At 60.2% G+C, this 18,223-nt stretch overlaps 1 protein-coding gene across 3 annotated transcripts in view; it reads left to right on the top strand.

Moving 5' to 3' along the window:
* Positions 1-18,223, top strand: part of KDM4B (lysine demethylase 4B) — a 125,565-nt gene that overhangs the window by 62,904 nt on the left and 44,438 nt on the right. For all 3 annotated transcript variants that reach the window (XM_039247596.1, XM_039247594.1, XM_039247595.1), the window contains exons 7-8: positions 10,548-10,597; positions 14,583-14,686. In XM_039247596.1, coding sequence (XP_039103527.1) covers positions 10,548-10,597; positions 14,583-14,686 — 154 coding nt within the window. The remainder of the gene's footprint in view (positions 1-10,547; positions 10,598-14,582; positions 14,687-18,223) is intronic.

The raw sequence follows: 18,223 nt of genomic DNA, 5'->3' as shown, positions 1-18,223 counted from the left end.
AAGAGAGCAGCCAGGTAGATGCGAGCCGGAGCCGGGGCCGAGTGTCTTGGGCACGCGAGAGCCGTGTCTGCGGTAAAGAATTTGCTGTGGGATAGAAGGCAGTACAGGAGGGTATGCAAGATGTGGACGTGCCCCAAAGGTACACATTTACGTACCGTGTACTGACGACTGCGCGCTCTGCCCCGTGTGACCCCGACGGCATTGGGAAAGGAACCCACCTGCCCACCCGCCGCGGCCCCCCCCTTCGCAGCCCCCTCCCCACCCGTGCCGACTACTCCCCTCCGCGATGTCCTCCTCCCTACCTGCCGGGTCCTTCCCCTACACGTGTCTGTGGCCCCGGGCTGTGCGGCTGAGTACTGGCTGGATGTGAACTCCATACAGATGGACTGACTTGTACCTGGCGTTTGTGGTCAGAGTTTGTGAGGAAGACAGAAGATGCACGTGTTACAGGAAGCGGCAATTCATTCATTCTTATGGCTGGAGGGTTTTCTGCTGGGGGACTCTGCCTCCCAGTGTCCATGGAAGGGAAAGGGGGGGATAAGCAGTGGCTTCGCCACCACATGGGTGCTGATCACGAGTGGTTTTCAGGCTCATGTCCTCACGACGTGCCCACACAAACCATGCCACACAGGCGGTGTGGCCCCACCCCCCCAGAGCAGGGCCAGGCGGCGCGGTGGCCAGAAGCCCGCAGGACTGAGGGCTGAGGTCTGCAGGGAGAGACGGAGCCCAGCAGCCTGTGGAGGGAGCCCAGCTGGGGGGGGGGTGCAGAGGGCTGGCAGGTGAGGGACTCCCTCCATGCAGCCAAATCCCAGCAAGGTCCCTCTGGCCCAGAGGATGCAGCAGCTTTGGATGGAGGGGCTTCAGGCCAAAGGGTCAGCCCCCCGCGCCCCCCCCCCCCCACTGGGCGGCACCATCCTCTGCCTGCCACTAGAGGACACAGGCATCGCTGGCCTGTCACTCGCCCCCCTGGCTTGGTCTGGTGGGAGCAGATGGCCCTTCACTCACTTTGCAGTCCTTTGTTCGAGGCTGGTGCCGAGCATCGGCGGTGCTGCGGGAGGAGGATTTGTGCAGCGGGGCGGCCTGAGCTGTGCTCCCAGGCCGCGTGCCAGCTGTGCCCCCGCCATGCCCAGCACTCCTGGAGACTCTTGGTTCTTCTGTTCCAGACATCGCCGCAGGGCATGCGTCCCCACCCCCACCCTGAGAGCCTCCCACCTGCGGTGTTGGGTCCAGGAGCCTTTGACTCACCATTGGCGCCTGTGGCCGTGGGCGGGGACCCTTCCCCCCACCCCTTGCAGGGCCCACCGGCCTGGCCTGGAGACCTTTCCAGAGGAGCCATCAGAGGTTCGGGGTCTGGTTTCCAGGGCAAGTTTCTCCCGGGCTGGCGAGCTTGCTGTGGGCAGGTTTCAGCTCCTCTGAAGGGAGATTCCTGCAGATCTGTGAGCAGAGAGTCTTTGTCGACTTCGCTCAGAAATCTGCCTACGAATGTGCTCCCCCTTCACGGCGCAGCCGCAAGAGGTGGGGATCTCGGGGCCCCTATGTCCCGTCCTGCGGTCCCAGGGGCCCCACTGTCCCCAGGTGTGTATGATGGCGAATGCACGACGCCCAGGGCGTCGGAAACCATGTTAACAGACCCGCCTCCCCCCGTTGACACGTCCTGGGTCCCCAGCCACCCTCCCAGGCCCGACCCCACTTTTTGTCATGTCCTGGGCTCATGCGGGGACGGAGCCAGGGCAGCTGCTGTCAGCTGCAGACAACAAGGAGCTGCCGTCTCTCCGAGCTCTCGTTCCCGCACAGACCTGTCCTTCTTCCTTTGCTCCAAGCCACCGTGTGTGTGTGTGTGTGTGTGTGTGTGTGTGTGTGTTTGAACACCAGCGCGTTGGGGGTGCCCCCCCGGACATGCCTCCAGCTGGGGGAGTTGGGCCGTGGGTGTGGGTGTGACAAGGGGGAGACTGGGGTGCTCCGTGGCAGCCCCACATCCCACATATCCATCTCCCTTCTGGGCCGCGACCAGACGCGCCGTCCTCTGTGCCTGCCGTGAAGAGTGTCCCGAGGAGGGTCCCCCCACCGCCTTCAGACATGGACAATGAGACGCACATGCCTGAACATTTTCAGTCCCGTCACGCAACAGAAATACTTCCCGGGTCGACAGCAAACTGGGTTGGGATCCAACGCCTCCTAGCCAGCAGTTAACGGCAGGCTCCACACCACTGGCCTCATAACGTCTGGTCCTTAATTAATGTGGCCTGTCCTTGTGTGAGACGCCTGGAGCCCCAGTGCCCCTGGCCGCTGAGGGGTGGGCTGGGAGCAGCCTTTGTCTCCCACCAGTGGGCTGTTCCTCTCACGGGAGATGCCCCTCTTTCTCTGTTTACTTCCTGTGCGCATCTCCATAAAAACATCATCATTTGAGATCCTTGACGCTGCCGGTGCCAGACACCGAATTCCGTCGCCTGTTGTCCCGTAGAACGATCCATTAAAGATAAAACCACTGTGACTCAATGAGGCTCTTTCCTGGGAACGAGCCACCCTGGTCCTCTGCCGATCCTATCTCCCCAGCAAGTGTTTGTGCTGGGCGTGTAAAAGGGCTCCGGCGCCAGGACAAATGAGGGAGGCTGACTCTCGGCGAAAACAGGCTCCTTGGAAGTTAAGATGCGATTTCTCAATAGAAATTGGGCAGGCGTCCTTGTGCTGTCAGATAGTTCCGGCTGCTCGCGTGGGGAGGGGGTGTGTGGTCCAGGCTGAGCTCCTTGGGGCAGCAGAGACCAGCAGGGGCTGCAGGGAGCCCTGGGTCCGGAGCCCCCACTGGGGGCTGTACCTGCACAGGGACCAGAGGATGTGCAGGGTCTCTCCTGAGTGTCTGGGACAGGGTCCTAGTGCCCCTCCTTCCCTGGGCCGCCCTCTACAGTCAGTCTCCTCACCCGGGTAGACTGGGCTGGTAACAGCTCTTCCTCCCATGCTAGCGGGCACAGGGACCCCAAGCAGCTCGTCCCTACAGGCCCCTGACACCTCTTCCTTCCCGTTTTAAAGGCAAGTCTGTCTGCTGAGTGCTTTTTCTAACATCTTTAATTTCTCTAGACTGATGGGCGGGGGGCGCACCTGCCATCTGGTGTGACTATTATTTTAAATTAATTTATTTTGAGAGAGGAGGAGAGAGAGAACAAGCAGGGGAGGGGCAGAGATGGAGAGAGAGGATCCCAAGAAGGCTCCACACTGTTGACACAGAGCCCGACGTGGGGCTCGATCCCAGGAGCTGCAAGATCATGACCTGAGCCGAAATCTAGAGTTGGACCCTAAGCGACTGAGCAGCCCAGGTGTCCCCCGTGGTGTGACTGTCATTAACGCCTTTGTCACATTCCAGCTGTCACGCTAAGGCCGCCTTGCTCACGCCCAGTGTCGTGACCCCACCACACTTACGTCATGAAGTCAGTCGGCCCTGGTGCCTGATCACAATGTGGCCTCCTTACCTCATTGGCTGAAGGCCTAGCTCGCGGGCAAGGGAGCGTTCTGATGTGTGTGTGTGTGTGTGTGTGTGTGTGTGTGGCCCCCCTGAGCTGGACAGAGGCCATGAGCCGTGCCACTGGCCCACGGCGCCAGCTCCACAGAGATGCGCGTCCGCCCTCCTGGCTCAGACGCTGCGAGTCTGTCATTGGTGAGCTCACACCCGGGTTCACGTTCAGGCTCCTCCATGGTGAGGAGCTCCTACCTCTGGACCCACATGAGGGGCGGGGTCTGTCCCGGTGGGTCTGGCGTGCCGGGAACGTCTGTCCAGGGCAGAGGACGTCCGGCTGTCCCCACGCTGGTCGCTCATCCTGCTCCCGGATGGGACTGCTCCACTCGGTCTTTGTCAGCTTGCTCTCAGCTTTCCCGAGCAGAAGACTGTGCTGTTGGAGAGAAAAGAGTTGGTCTCTTCCCTCCTAGTTGTTACTGCCCTTATTATCGCTTTCCTGACCTGTGGCCTTGGCCGGCGTCTTCAGTAGGTGTTGATGCACGCTGTGATCACGGGCAGCTGGCCTTTCTGGAATGCCACTCTGGCCTCCTCATGACCTGTGACCGTGGGGAGGCCCCTCCTAGTCGGCTAAGAGCTTTAACACTGAACGACTCGATATTTTATGTAGACTGTTCTTTGTCGGACTGTCTTTGCAATCCTTGGGATCAAGGGTTGGTTGCATAATACAGTTCTGGGTCTGATTTTCTGATATTTTACTTAGGGCTTTGCAGCTGTGTAAGACAGACCTATCATTTTCCTGTGTGTCTTATTCCTGTGTTGGTGGCCACGTTTCCCATTCATTCCTTCATTTGGAAACATGCTAGATTCATAAGAGGAGTTCAGTAGCATCCGATCTTGTCTGCTTGGTAACCGTATGTGTAAGTGGGCACTGGCCCTTTAGTGTGAAAGTTTTGTGGGGTCTCAGTAAAGCTATCAGGGCCCGGTGCCTTTTCTAGAGGTGGCATCTGAAGGTTTCTGGGTCCTCTGAGAGGGCTCATGCTACCCTGTTGGGTGCTTTGGTTCAGTGCATCTCTGGTACTGAGCCCAGAAACAGGGCAGGGACTGGGAGTCCCCACTCCCATGTCCACAGGGCTGGGGCATTGTGGGTAGCTTTACTGAGGCATAGCTTCCATACCACACATGACATGCCGGACGCAGAAGTTGCCTGTTGTGCTCGGACATTTCAGGAAATCAGGCTGACGTGGTTGTCTCCCTGGTCCTCAGATGCAGGGTGACCACCGTGACTGAGCTCCTCAGGGCCCTCCTGCTCCGCTTACCAGCTCAGAGGCAGTGCCCCCTCGGCTGGGAGGCTTGTGGGGACGCCCATTCTGTGACCAGGTCATTCTGCTCGGCCTGCCCAGACCTGAGGCAGCGTGCTGGAACCATCCAGCCAATGCGTGGCTAGAGAGGGCGCGGGCTCTGGGCTGGGATGGGCGGGCCTTTGGTTTCAAGGACAGTGGTAACGATGCCCTTTCCACACACCCGGCACGTGAGGCCCTGGTGGGGCTGCTGGCTTTTGGAACCGCCGTGCGTGGCCTCCTGGGCTCGTGCGGGCGGCTTGCTCGTGCCATGTGGCCTCCACCTTGACACACGGTCTCCGCACTTAAAGTGGCCCCTGCCTTCTTGTCCCTGTTTCCGTAATTATGGTGTGTTAAACGGCCGGGAGCCCGTCTCCGCAGGCCCTGTGCACACACTGTGAAATTAACTTCCTCGCCCTCCGACGTGTGGCAGGCCGAGCTGACATTTCCAGGGCCTCCTGGCTGGCCCCCTGACTTTGGCACACGTCCCTCAACAGGAAGGCCCTCCTCATCGCGGCACCCGACTGCCAGGAGCCTCGTGCCGTGGAGGCTGTCAGGCTGGGCGCTCGTCATCCAGGAGTCTCAGGGGAAAAGGAAGTCAGCGTCACTGTGTCCTGTGTCCCGACTCCCACGCCAGACGGGTGCGGGCAGCACAGGGGCCCCAGCAGGTGCTGACGGGCCTGCAGGGAAGGGCGGTTGGGACTTGAGAGCCTTGGGCCCCAAATGAGTCTTTTATCCTCGAAGGAGAGCATGCTGGGAGTTACCATGGAAACACTGCCCTCCTGCCAAGGGTCCTCCTGCCCTCCCCCCCGCCCCCCCCCCACCTGTAACGGATCCCACAGCCCAGGGCAGCCAGTGCCTTCGAGGACATGAGGCGTGGCTAGGGGCCGGTGCAGCCCCCCGGCTCCGTGTGGTGGTGGGGTCACTTCCACCGGAGTCTCACATTCCTCATCCTGAGAATTCGCCCCTAGGTTTTCCTGCTGATGGAAGAGGCAGCAGGCCTCTCTGGCGTCACCCGGTGGGGGCCCTGGAGAGGCCAGGTGGTGGCCAGCCCCCCCCACACACGCTGCCACCTTTCTGTGACTGTCCTCGGGCAGTGACACTGGATCCTGGGGCTGTCGGGGTCTGGGGGGCGCCAGGTGCTGCGGCACATGCACCCCAGCGCCCTGGTCCAAGGCACTGTGCTGCCCACACAGGCAGGCGGCCCTGGCGCTCGCTCCTCTGGCCGCAGGGGCCCCTGCGGCCCAAAGCCCTGCGGCTCGTCCCTGTCGTAACTGACGGTTCCTGAGCAGGTACCTGCTCTTCAAGACGGTCTGTGCTCCTCTCTGTGACACGCTCATTTAATTTTTAACTCACAAGGCATTTGCTTATTTATTTTCATTGTTCTTGATAATAATTCTAAGCCATTAGAGGGGAAAATTATATTCAAAAATGCTGTTTCACACTTTATTTGTTTGATGATTTAGAGCGATAGAAAATAGCACATTTGCTGGCTTTTATAGTCTGATAATTATTCACATCCATCAACCCATTCCAGGGGAATAAACAAAACACCAAGAAAATGACACTATTAATAGCATCCTCCGCGGCCGACAGGAAGACTTTCCCGGGCCGGTGAGTCAGTAAAATGGAAGCGGCCTGTCCCGGGGCCGGCCTGCCCGCGGAGCTCGCATTTCCTTTTAATGACCCCACGCGGGCTGGCCCCTGAGAGCCTCTGCCCATCCCGGCACCTGCGACCTGGCCCGTGTCGCCTGGCCTCGGCGGGGCTGCCCTCTGGCCTCACCGGGAAAGCAAGAGTGCTGACGTGCGGTGCCCGCCCCGGCCCGCGGGCTGTGCGGCCGGTGCTCCTGATGCCCCCGAGCGCCAGGCTATGGGCCCTGGACGTGACTGCTCATTGCCCCGGACGCGGCTGGTGGGCAGGTGGGTTTCAGGCTTGCCTCGTGGGGCGGCCGTGATTGGCGGGGGTGCTCTCTCCTCAAGTGCCTCAGAGTGTAAATGAAGGACCGGGAGACACGGGGGAGACTGGGGGCACCCGCCTTCCCAGAGCGGCCCCTCCTGTCCCCCTTCGACCCGGGCTTCGCTTCCTTCTGGAACACGCCGTCGGGATGTCGGGCTGGCCGCTCACTGCGTGCGTGAAGCGTGCTCCTTCCGTTTGGTCGGTCGTTTGAACCGTGAAGCGGCTGGACGGTAATGGTCTTTCAGCCACTGCGCGTCACATGTCTTCCCTCTGCCCCCGGGGTCCCGGGGCCCTTGTCTCTCCCTTTGCCCCCTGGATGCCTCATTCCTACTCCAGAAGTGGTTCCTTTTCTTGCCGGAGCCCCTGACGTTTGCAGACCTCCGGCTCTCTGTAAAGGGTGGCGGGCGAACGATGCCCGGACTGGTGTCTCTCGGCCTCCTCGACAGTTCTGCAGCATTAAACCCGGCGTCACGGAGCCTGTCGAGTGCTGCCACGGCCCCTGCAGGGTCACCTGGCGTGGTTGTCAGGGACGCGGCTCCGACAGCGCCTCCTGCTCTGCGGCTCTCTGGTTTAGTGTTGTTCTGGAGCGCTCTGTGGAGAAGGTTCAGAAGCAGAGAGAACAGGTAGAGGGGGGAGGGCTGGGGAAACAGATGAAGATACCCAGCAGGACACTGGAGAAAGTTCCAGAATCCTGCCTGGCCAGGTGCAGGACTCACCATGAGCCCAGGGCAGTTGCCAGACTGTCACAGGCCGGGGCGGGGGCTGCACCCAAGGGCACCTGAGCAGCCCCTTGCGGGCTGCCTCTTTCTGCCTTCCCCAGGGGCTTCCCCGGCCCCCCAACCCCCCATGTCTGGTTCTGCTCTCTAAGGCCCCCAGTCAGCTCACCCCCTCCCGACTCACTAGGTTCTGGAGATTTCTCTGTCCCCTTCTTTGATCCCACCTTCTCCAGATTCTTCCACCACGACTTGTGAGCTGGGCCTTGTGCCCTCTGGGCCCCCTGCGCTGCTGGCCACCCTGAATGGACTGGACCCGGGGAGGCCGTCTGTCTGAGGAAACCGTGCGGGAACGATTTGCCCCTGGGTGACCGGGGCTGCCATGTCCAAAGACCGGCCCCCGGGCTTGCAGGCAGGCAGAGCAGATTGCTTTCAGCCGTGGTGTTTGACCTTGGGATGGGGACGGAGGTCGTGGGGAGTGAGACAAATTGCCCCCATGTTGGTGACCAATAAAACCAACTCTGTTTTATGGCCCCGAGAACTCACTCACTAATGGGCAGACAGCTGCTCCTGCCTCGGGGGTTAGCAGGTGAGCATGCGCAGCCCAGATAGCTGCCCCCCCACCCCCATCCTCCCTGAGCCAGGCTGAGGGGCAGGGCCGCCCCCACTCCCACCAGGCAGTGTGCCGCCGACTGCAGCCAGGATGAGGGTAACACAGCTCTGCTCTGGGGGCCCTGTGGGGTCCAGGGGACTTTGCCCTGGGAGCACATGACTGTCCCTGTTGGGAGGCTGGGTCTGAGGGAACAGCCCACAGTGCTGGGGTTTCTCCCGGCCGTCAGAAAGCCCCAGCGTATTTTATTTTATTTTATTTTATTTTATTTTATTTATTTATTTTTTTAATGTTTTTTTGTTTTTGTTTTTGTTTCTAGGAGAGAGAGAGAGAGAGAGAGAGAGAGACAGCATGAGCAGGGGAGGGTCAGAGAGAGAGGGAGTCATAGACTCTGAAAGAGGCTCCAGGCTCTGAGCTGGCAGTCAGCACAGAGCCCGATGCGGGGCTCGAACCCACGAACTGCGAGATCATGACCTGAGTGAAAGCCGGACGCTTAACCGACTAAGCCACCCGGGCGCCCCAGCCCCAGCGTATTTTAATAGACGGGCACACAGCACTTGCTCAGAGCCGTGTGTTGTAAAGCACCTGCACCCCAGTTCTGCTCATCTCACCCCAAAATCTGAAGTTTGCATCTTATCAAGCCCCCAGGGGAAGGTCTGGGGTTGGGCGCAGGGCTGGCACTGGGGCTGTCAGCACCTGAGGCTGTCGTGTGTTGTTCCCAGCCATGGGCGAGCAGCCCTCTCTTGGCCACTGGAGTCCAGAAGTCCCTGCGGCTGTCGGCTTCCCGTCCTCCAGTCCTTCCTAATCCCTCCAGGGGCTGTGCTCCTCCGTGCTCCGCAGCGTTGTGCAGCCTGTGCCTTCCGATAACAGAGCACCACGTTCCAACGTATTAAACTTTTAACATCCACCAGATTCAATTAATCTTATCTTTACAACTCCCAATTACAGGCGGTAATTAAGTGAAAGCAGCATTGTAGACTGGGGATATTGCATTAATCATCACAGGCTTGGAGTCATAAATTAGTTCTCCTGTCGTCCGGCCGGTTCCCAGAAGGGCTGGAATGCTTCTTTTCCTTGTTTGGGGGGACGTTCATCCCACAAAGGTGCTTTGGATTGGGATTAACTTTTATCATCTTTATGTAAGTGATAAAAGGCTGTTTGAAGAAGAGTCACCTCCTCTTTGTCCAGACAGCAGAAAATTCTCCGGCAGCAACAGAAATGCAGGTGCGGTGCCGTCTCTGCCAGGGCCCTGTGCTGTGCCCAGAAATTAATTATTTTTATCCTGTTAGATTAGGGATAGCCATTATCTCCTACTCCTGCCCCTTTTATTTTGTTAAAAAGCAATAATAAACCTCTGATCGGAGTGGACTTAACCAGCCACGGAGTCCAGGCCGGCTTCCGTGTCCCCTGTTCCCGTCCTGCATCGCCTGCTGTGAGGAAGGGCGGCTGGCGAGCCACGCCATGCGCCCCCGCGTCCGCCTCGTTCTAGAACGTGAAGTGTGCCCGCACAGCGTCTCTCCCCTCGGCACTGCGGACACGGGGCGGCCCCTGGGCGCCCCCACACCCCATGCCAGGAGACGCTCCACAGTGACAACCACAGATGTCCCCGGACGTGGCCCCGGGACGTGCCCGGGCGAGCACCACTGCCCTGGGGTTTCTCCGGGACAGGACTCATGCTGCAGGAGCTACTGCTCCAGGCCCTCCTCCGCAGGACAGACGGCCGGCCGGCCGCACCCAGCGCTCTGGGCATCGAGGACCCATGCCCCGGCTCCGCCTGCCTTTGGCTTGGATGCGAAGCTTTACATCCTGCCGCGAGTCCCCCTCAGGGCGGCCAGGGTGCTGGGTCAACTGGGGCGGGCTCCTCGGCACCGCCCCTCTGCCCCATCCTGGCACACTCCATGCCAGGAAGGAGTCCCCAGTGCCCCCCTCCCCCACACCCGCTTCCGCACCCGGCATTAGTGATGTCGCTCTCACGTCATCTGTTTGCACACTTTCACCTTACATCTTTCTTATTTATGACAGAGCCTCAGCAATCTTTCACATGTAGAGCGTGTAAAACTCAAACTCACGAAGTGGTGACAAGTGGAGTGTTCCTCATTCCTGAAGCTTCTTCCCCTGTTGGCTCCTGGTCCCGGGGCTGGAGGAGCGGGAGGCACGGAGGCCACAGGGAGGCTGGGGGCCTTCCTCCTCTCCCCTGGGGCCCCTCCCCCACTTGCTCTCTCTGGTTTGCTTTCTGAGCCTCACTGAGGCTTTAGTGGCTCTGAGCTGGGAACGTTTCCAGTGCTGGTGTGGGGCGCCGCCGTCTCAGCCAGTGGAGGCCCTGCCCTCCCTCCCCACCCCTCCTTGCTTCCAAATGGGCCCCTCACCCTTCTCACCGCGCCCAGTTTTGCTCCATCTCCCTGAGGCCCTGGCTGTAGCCCCGGGTCCCCTGAAATGTGTGGTGGCCGCAGGACCTCGCCTCTAACGTGCCTCCCTTCTCTCGCAGGTACGCCATCCCGCCGGAGCACGGCAAGCGCCTGGAGCGGCTGGCCATCGGTAGGTGTCTGCGCTGGGACCTGGGCCGGGGCGGGGGGAGGGGGCACAGCCTTAGCATCCTGGGCCTCCCCCCCTACCTTGCATGAGTCTCCACCTGTGGGGGGGGCCGTGCTGTAAGACGTCACCGACTGATTTTCCATTCCCTTTCCCTCTGTGATCACAGGCCCCCTCTGGGGTTTGTCACTTGGCAAGTGACGCACAGATGCCATTGCCTGAAACACTCTTTTTCCCAGTTTGTTAGCACGGAGCTGCAGGCGGCCGTGACTGCAGGCTCCCTCCCTGCCCAGTACCATGTCGTGCTCTCCAGGCCTTCGAGTCTGTGTTTAGGTTAGAAAATGAGACATCCAGGCAGGAGCCCCTCCCCCGCAGTGACCACGAGCCTCACTGCCTGCATATGCCTGGCCTGGGCCTGAGGGGCCTCCTGAGCAGACGAGATTTGTCATAGAGGGTCCCCAGCTGTGTCCAGAGAGGGGGTACTGACCCCTCGGGGTAAAGGCGGGCCCCTCAGGACATAGGATCCTTGGAGACAAGGGTGGCGCTGAGGCCCCTGGCCAGTGTGACCAGGGCTTCCGCACTGCTCCCTGTCACGGCGCCCCGCTCTCTGCTCGGACGTCAGGTGCCCCTAAATGCCAACGAGGACGTTAACAGACCCTGTTGGCCCAAAGCGTGGGGCCCTTGGTGGCAGGCGGCACCCGGTAGTCGGGGCGGGTGGGGCGATGGCCCTGTTGTACAGGAGTCCCTGGGACAGTACAGGGCCGTCCCTCCCGGTGGCTGTGGCAGGCAGCGGGGGGAATCTTCCAGAAGCCATCACGCAGCATTGGCGCAGCTCCCCTGACTCCCTGCTGCACCCTTTGTCCCCTCTTCTCCCCTCCTTCCCAGAGGGCCCACCACCCGCCTCCCCTGCCCCCTTTGACTTTGGAGCTGGAAATGGCGGCTCTCTCTGAAAACTGGGCCTCCCGTCCTGGCTGCACGCGGACTCGCACGTCTGTTCAGGAAATGCCTGTTCCCCCCAAGGGCAAGGGCAGAGGGAGGCTCTCCTGGGGGTGAGGCGGCCCCGCGGCGGGGGGTGTGGTCAGACCCGCTGTCAGGAGCATGCCCCTCACCCCAGAAACGCCAGTCACCGTCCCAGCAAAGAGCCAGTTCTCTTTCTTCTTAACATCTCAAGTGACACCCATTTGAAATGCTTTCCTTGCGTACCGTCTCGAACATAAATTTAAAACACAAACACTAATTGTAAAATACAAGTCAGAAAAGACCTTCCTTGCCATTTTCTTTCCTGTCACTTTTGTGACAAATCACTGTGGAACCAGTGGCTCCAAGCAGCACCAGTCTCTCGGCTTTGATGTGAGCCTGGAGTTGCTCTGAAAGAGCCCTGATCCGCCCACAGACTCGCTCCATCATGCTCGGGCTCAGGGGTCTGACCCGGGGCTCAGGCGTGGGCTGCCCGGGCTCCGGCAGGCGTCCCCACCTGTTCCCGCCTCAGGCGCAGCAGCCTGTGCCCCTCTCCGTGGTCACATGGTCTCCCCTCTGCGCCCCCCCCCGCCTGTGGAGACCCTGTGGTGACATGGGGTCACCCCCCTATCCTGGGCTCCTGCACTTAGTACCTTCTGCGGAGCTCCTGCCACACTGAAGGCAGCAGTCGCCGGTACTGGGGAGCAGGACGTGGACATCTCAGGGGGCCACGGATGGGCCTCCCACGCCTACACAGCCATGGAGTGGCCCACATGGGCAGCTTCCGGTGCCCACAGCGCTGGCATCGCCCGGCCTGGTTTCCCTGGGGTTTGCGGTTAGCCGTGCCCAGCGCCTCCTTCCTCTCTGTGCCTTTTCTGCTAGAAAAGTTCTGGGCAATCTGAGCGCCACCCAGAAAAGCTGGAAACGGGACCCTGTGGGGCCGGCTCCCCACGCCCTTCCCAGGGCTGGGGCCCTGGTGCCCGGGGACCTGGCCTGGCTCCCATTCTCGGGGCCTTCAGGGGGCCGGGTCGGGCCGGAAGCTGGGGGGCCAGTGGGAGCCCCCCTTCCCCCCGCCCCGGTGTTGCTTTGTGCCCAGTGTGGACTCAGGAAGTTTCTACTGTCTGCCCTGGGGGCATGGCTCTGCACCTCCCGCTGCGCCCCTCACTGAGGCCTGCGCCCCCCTCCTTGGGGGGAGGACGGGAGAGGTTTTAGGGCACGTGAGTCACTGCCCTCCTCGGTGTCTCTTTCCAACTTTTCTGGGGGCATGCGTCACAGACTCCCGTTACTGAGATGGATGGAATGAGTTTGCGATGAATATGGAAAATGAATAGCCGAGCTCCAAATGGGCTCGATGGGAGAGTCGTGGAGCCCACGGAGAGAGCATTAATGTGTTGGCGCGTTATTGGTGCTAATCACTTAAAATGTGCGCCTTTATTAGAGCTTTAATGAGAGCCACTTAAACTGTGCATTAAAAAGAGGAACTGCAGAGAGGCCGCGGGCCGGGCGGCAGGGGCCATAACTCTAATTGAAACGCTTTTAGCACAGAGGAAAGTTGCTGGATTCAGTAAGCCCTCGCACTTTCCAGAACCTGGCAGCCTGTCCTTGCTGGTGGGCGCCCCGCCCCCCACCCCCGACACTGTGACACTGTCACTTGAAGTCCTCCTCTGCTCCAGCAGGTGGGGGGGTGGGGCCCGAGCGCGGGCTTACTGCACACGTTGAGCGTGCACGTGAGTGCCCCCTCCCGAGCTGGCGGCCCGTGGGGACTTGCATGGGGACTTGCGCTCCCTGGAGGCTGGGGGCCCAAGGTCTGGGTCGCTCCCGCTCCCGGAAGGGTCCTTGAGTGGGCCGGGTGTGCCTGAGGGTCAGTCCTGGAGGGAGCAGGACCTCAGGAGCCCCCGCGGCTGCTGTGACCCGTCCTGCTTGTCACTGAGTCGGCGCCATCTCTCGATCATGGTTTGGGTGAGAAGCCTGCGCCTCTGCGGGCAATCCCGGGGCCAGCTTTTCTTTAACTGCTGGGCCTACACGTCCTTGATTTGAGCTTCAGCCAACAAGTGATTTGGAAACGTCCCCGAAGTGTGTCAGTTAAACACAACTCCTAAGCAGGCAGAACTGACGGTCTGACTTCTGCACATTGACAAACATCACTTTATGGGTTTTTTTTGTTTTTTTATTTTGAGAGCGGGTGGAGGGACAGACAGAGAGAGGGAGAGAGAGAATCCCCAGCAGGCTTTACGCTGTCAGCGCAGAGCCTGACACAGGGCTTGAACTCATAAACCCTGAGATCATGGCCTAAGCTGAAACCAAGGGTCAGATGGTTAACGGCAGAGCTGCCAGGCGCCCCTGCGAGCATCGTTTTAAACGCTGATTGGTGTTCCCTGAGATAGTGTCCCCCGACAGGAGCTCAGACCACCTCGCGGTCATGGACGCTCAGGGTGGAGACATGGCCACAGGCCCGGTCAGGTTTCTCAGCCCTTTTCCCGCCAGACTGAGGGCTTCCGGGGGTCCATCGACAGCTGGAGCCTGCGTCCCCTTGCCTGCTGCGAGGACCGTGTGTGCAAAGAGCCCAGGAAGAGCCCGTGCCCGCACTGGGGCCCTTCTTCCCCTTTGTCGTAGATCCCATTGTGTGTGGGGGGCGCTGCTCATGTGACTTCAGGCGGTGAGCACCCCTGCTATGTTGTCCCCGGGCTGCACCATCGTGCTGGCTGAGCGACTGTGCCACTGCGATGCGGTGGGTTTTATTTGAGAGGGGCCACTGGGAGGGGAGGTCTGCACAGCAGCGCCCTTGCCCACACTCCACCTGTGACTCGGAGGGCACGCGCTATCACACAGCTGGCCCGTCCCCGGCTCCGGGCTCCCTGACTGGGGGTCCGAGGGGCTGCTGTCATGTCCACCAGCAGCTTCGCGACAGGGTCCTGTGCGTTTCGTTCCCTCGGAGCCCGGGCCAGTGTACTCCGTGCCTGACAGGTACGCACCGCCCAGAGAGAGGCCTCCCCAGCGCCGCCCGTCAGGCCGACGCCCCTCTTCTCTGCTGCAGGGTTCTTCCCCGGGAGCTCCCAGGGCTGCGACGCCTTCCTGCGGCACAAGATGACCCTCATCTCGCCCATCATACTCAAGAAGTACGGGATCCCGTTCAGCCGGGTACGTAGGTGCTGCTGGGGAAACTGACTTCTCACTCCTTGAGAAGGTTCTAGAACACTGGCAAGCTGGGGGTTGGCAGGGGGCTGGGCAGTCAGCTTCCAGCTCTGCTGTGGTTCTGGGTGAGGATGGGAAGAGAAGGGAGTCAAGTGGGGTCTTGCCCTTACCTCCCAGCCCCAGTCCTATGGCCAGTGTGGCCGGTGGCTGCCAGCAGGGCCCTTCAGGGTCAGCACAGCAGGGGAGGGGCGGCTCCTGCCCACTTCCCAGGAAGCCCCTGGAGAACCGGGCAGGCCTCTAGGCGCCCCCAACGCCCCCAGCTTTGCCCCTATGTCTGGGCCTGACAAGCCCTTTGAGAGAAGTACCTGTTTAGAGATGAACTGTCTGGCTCCTCAGCAGCACGAAGACTGTGAACTCATTCAATTTACTGCTTCAGAGGCTGCCTCGCAGGCTGTGTGAATGAGGCCTGGTGCTGGGAAATCTGGGTGGCGGGGACTCTGCAGGGGAGGAGTGGGGGGAGTCTGCCCTAAGGTGGGGCGCAGCAGTTGTGAGCCCTGTGCCTGGGACTGCCTAGCCCCACCTCCCCGAGAGGGACATGCCTGGAACCTTCCTGGGAGGCCTGAGCAGACTCTGGGCTGGGTACCCAGTGCCGGCCTGGGGAGGAGGAGCCTCCTGGGAACCTGGGTCCTCAAGGTCTCCCTCCAAGAGCGACTGTCAGGCACCTGAGCAAGTTGTGCCATCAGATCCTCACGCCGCATTCTGGCCCCGGGTGTCAGCGACTCCGAAATTGCTTCTGACATTTCAGTCAAACCGCCCGCGGCCTCAGTGCTCAGATCAGGGGTTCGCTCTTCCCATCGGGCTCGCCCATCAGACAGCGGGTGCTCTGCTGTGAGAGACACAGTCTTGCCATGCCTCCCCCTTCTCCCCTCCCCGTTTGCACACCGCTGGCCACCAGGAGCCTTGCGGACAGACACGGCGCTGCTCGCAGAGTGAGAAGTACGTGTTTTCCATGCTTTGTGGGAAACATTCTCCCGGTGCTCCTGGAGAGATGCCAGTTGGAGGGGTCGGCTGGTGGGCACCCTCTTGTCCCTTGCGTCACTGTCCGTGTGGGCACTGGCCTACTGGCCCAGGGCGTCTGCCGACCCTCAGAGGCTGGCTCCCCTCCCCCCTGGTCCAGCCCCGCCTGCTGTCCACAGGCCTGCAGGGAGCGGCGTCGGGCTCCAGATGAATGCTTATCAGGGTCCTCATCTGAATTCCTGGCAGCCCTGGGGGGAATGACTCCCACACGCCACTTATAAATCTTCGTAATGGTATTTACTTCTAGAAGAAAAAGCAGATCAATGGCAGAGCTTTTTAATAATTAAAAGCATGTATTTCTGTAATCTGCCATGGACTTCCTCGTTTATTCCACGAGAGCTCGAGGAAACAGCTGAACTTGCGCTTTCTCCGTGACTGGCGCTTGTGGCTGCCGTTCCCTTCCCTGCTTCCTGCCGTGCTGTTGCTTTCTCCTTTACTGTCGGATGAGGTTGATGGCTGTGACGGAGGACAGACACTGTGAGCTGGAGACAAGCCACTGAGATGTGGAGCTCGGTGACGGGAACACAATCTATTTGCCATCCTCCCTGGGTGCGCATCTGCCCTGGGCCGTGGGCTCCGGAGGGGTCGGTGGGGAGAGCAGGGTTCTGAAGTCTGCCTGGGGCACCTCCCCACATGGGGACCCTGCAGAGAGCCCCCTACCCCCACACCTGCAGGCCTGGTGGAGGGAGGGATGGAGGGGAGCAGGTGTAGGCTTGGAGGAAGAGTGAGATGGCTCTGTCCAAGGTCAGCTCAAAAAAAACGATAAAATCAGTAATCAGTATTTAAAAAAAAAATCTCTAAATTTTATCTGCAACCCATTTCACGAGGTCCTGTGGCAGGAAGCAGCCCAGAAAATCCTGGCTGTGGATGTTGGGAGGGGGGTTGCTGGGGCCTTGGGGACCCTGGGTGTTCTCTCTCCGCTCCCACCTCCCGCCATGCGTGCGTTTCATCCCCCACATGCCTGTCACTTGGACAGGAATTTAAAAATATAACTTAATGCATACTGACTTCCCTTGATTGGTGCAATTCATTACTTGAAAAGAAAAATATCTTCGTGTCTTAAGGACTGGCTTTTCTCCAGGCTGTGTCGGTTTTGATTGATTTTTGACTCTGTGGTCGGCTTCTGGAAGTCTTCTGCCCCCCATCTCCTGCTCCACCCCCACCCCCTCAGGGTTTGACTTCTTATGGGCTACTTAAATGAACCCAGCAATTTCTACTTCTCTCTCTGGAGGAATAAATAAAGATCAGCAAGCTCGAGAACTTCTCCGAAGCTACAGTAGAGAAGTGAACAGCTGGGTAAGTAGGGGCAGAAGGACCCGGACGCACCTGTAGACCTTGGAGAGGAGGCGGAAACCACTGGGAGGTACCGTAGCCCACCTGCAGGGACGGTGGAAAACCCACACTCACACCGCTGCTGCTGCAGAAGGGCCCCGGGCCTGGGAACCTTTACCTCCTGCCGCTGCCTGGAGACTCTGCGGAAGCGCAAGCTCGCGCCCATGGAAGCCGGGAGCACAGCGCCCCCTGTGGCCGGACTCGCCAGAGCAGGAACAGCCCAGCGTCCGCCATCAGCAGAACCGATGGGCAAACAGCGGTGCATCCACACGGAGGGGTGCCCTTGAGGAGCGAGAAGGGATAAGGGACCTCGAAGACACAGTGAGGACAGAGTCGGACACAGGAGCACAGCCTGAGCGAAGCCGCTGAATGAAACCCTAGAAAGAAGTGTAGCCCTCAGTGACGGTGGCCCATGTCCCAGGTTGGGGATTGTGGGTGGCAGGGGCCTCCCGGCGGGTCCATTCCTGTTTGGGGCGCCAGTTACTCAGAGCTCCAGACGGCCCCTCCCTCGCTGCCAGCCTCAGCGTCCACATCCGTGCAGTGGGCCAGCAGCCCTGCCCGTCGCGCTCTGGGACTTGTCCTCCTTCCTGTGCATCACTCGTCCTTTGGGGCATGTGCCGATGGGCTCAGTGCCCCCCCGCAATGTGGAGTGAGGCAGGGGTGCGGCTGCAGCCCCCACCTTTTCCTCCAGGCCTGGGCTCGGAGGCTCCAGAATCCTGTCTGGGCTCACGTGGGCCCTCTCCCTCATCAGGTACCCCCAGCTCCTTGGTTTGGGGATCTGTTTCAGAGGTCGGATCAGACCATTTGAATAGTCTAGAAACATCAGCTCATTTGACAGAGTTCCGACCATGACATTGTGGCCTTATAACACACTTATAACGTGTTATAATGTGTTTCTCCGGCCTCTTTGACCTCACTTGGAAGGATCCACTTCCCAGGATATGAGGGATGGACCCTGTTCTTACGAGGGCCGGAGGACTCGGGTCATTTTCCAGGAATGTTTTTCTGCGAGCGGCTGGAGGTCTTTCCTCCCAAGGGCAAGAAAGACCCTGTACTTGTTCAGTGCTCTGCACGTCCTCACCGGCCCCCGTGCTGCATCGGAACGTCTCACAGTGGATGGCAGATGGGACACGG

Source organism: Hyaena hyaena, unplaced genomic scaffold (assembly GCF_003009895.1).
Source record: "Hyaena hyaena isolate Hyena2069 unplaced genomic scaffold, ASM300989v1 scaffold_296, whole genome shotgun sequence".
In the NCBI taxonomy this organism is placed as follows: Eukaryota; Metazoa; Chordata; class Mammalia; order Carnivora; family Hyaenidae; genus Hyaena; species Hyaena hyaena.
Note: the sequence above shows the minus strand (reverse complement) of the source record. Positions and strands in the feature narration are given on the sequence as shown.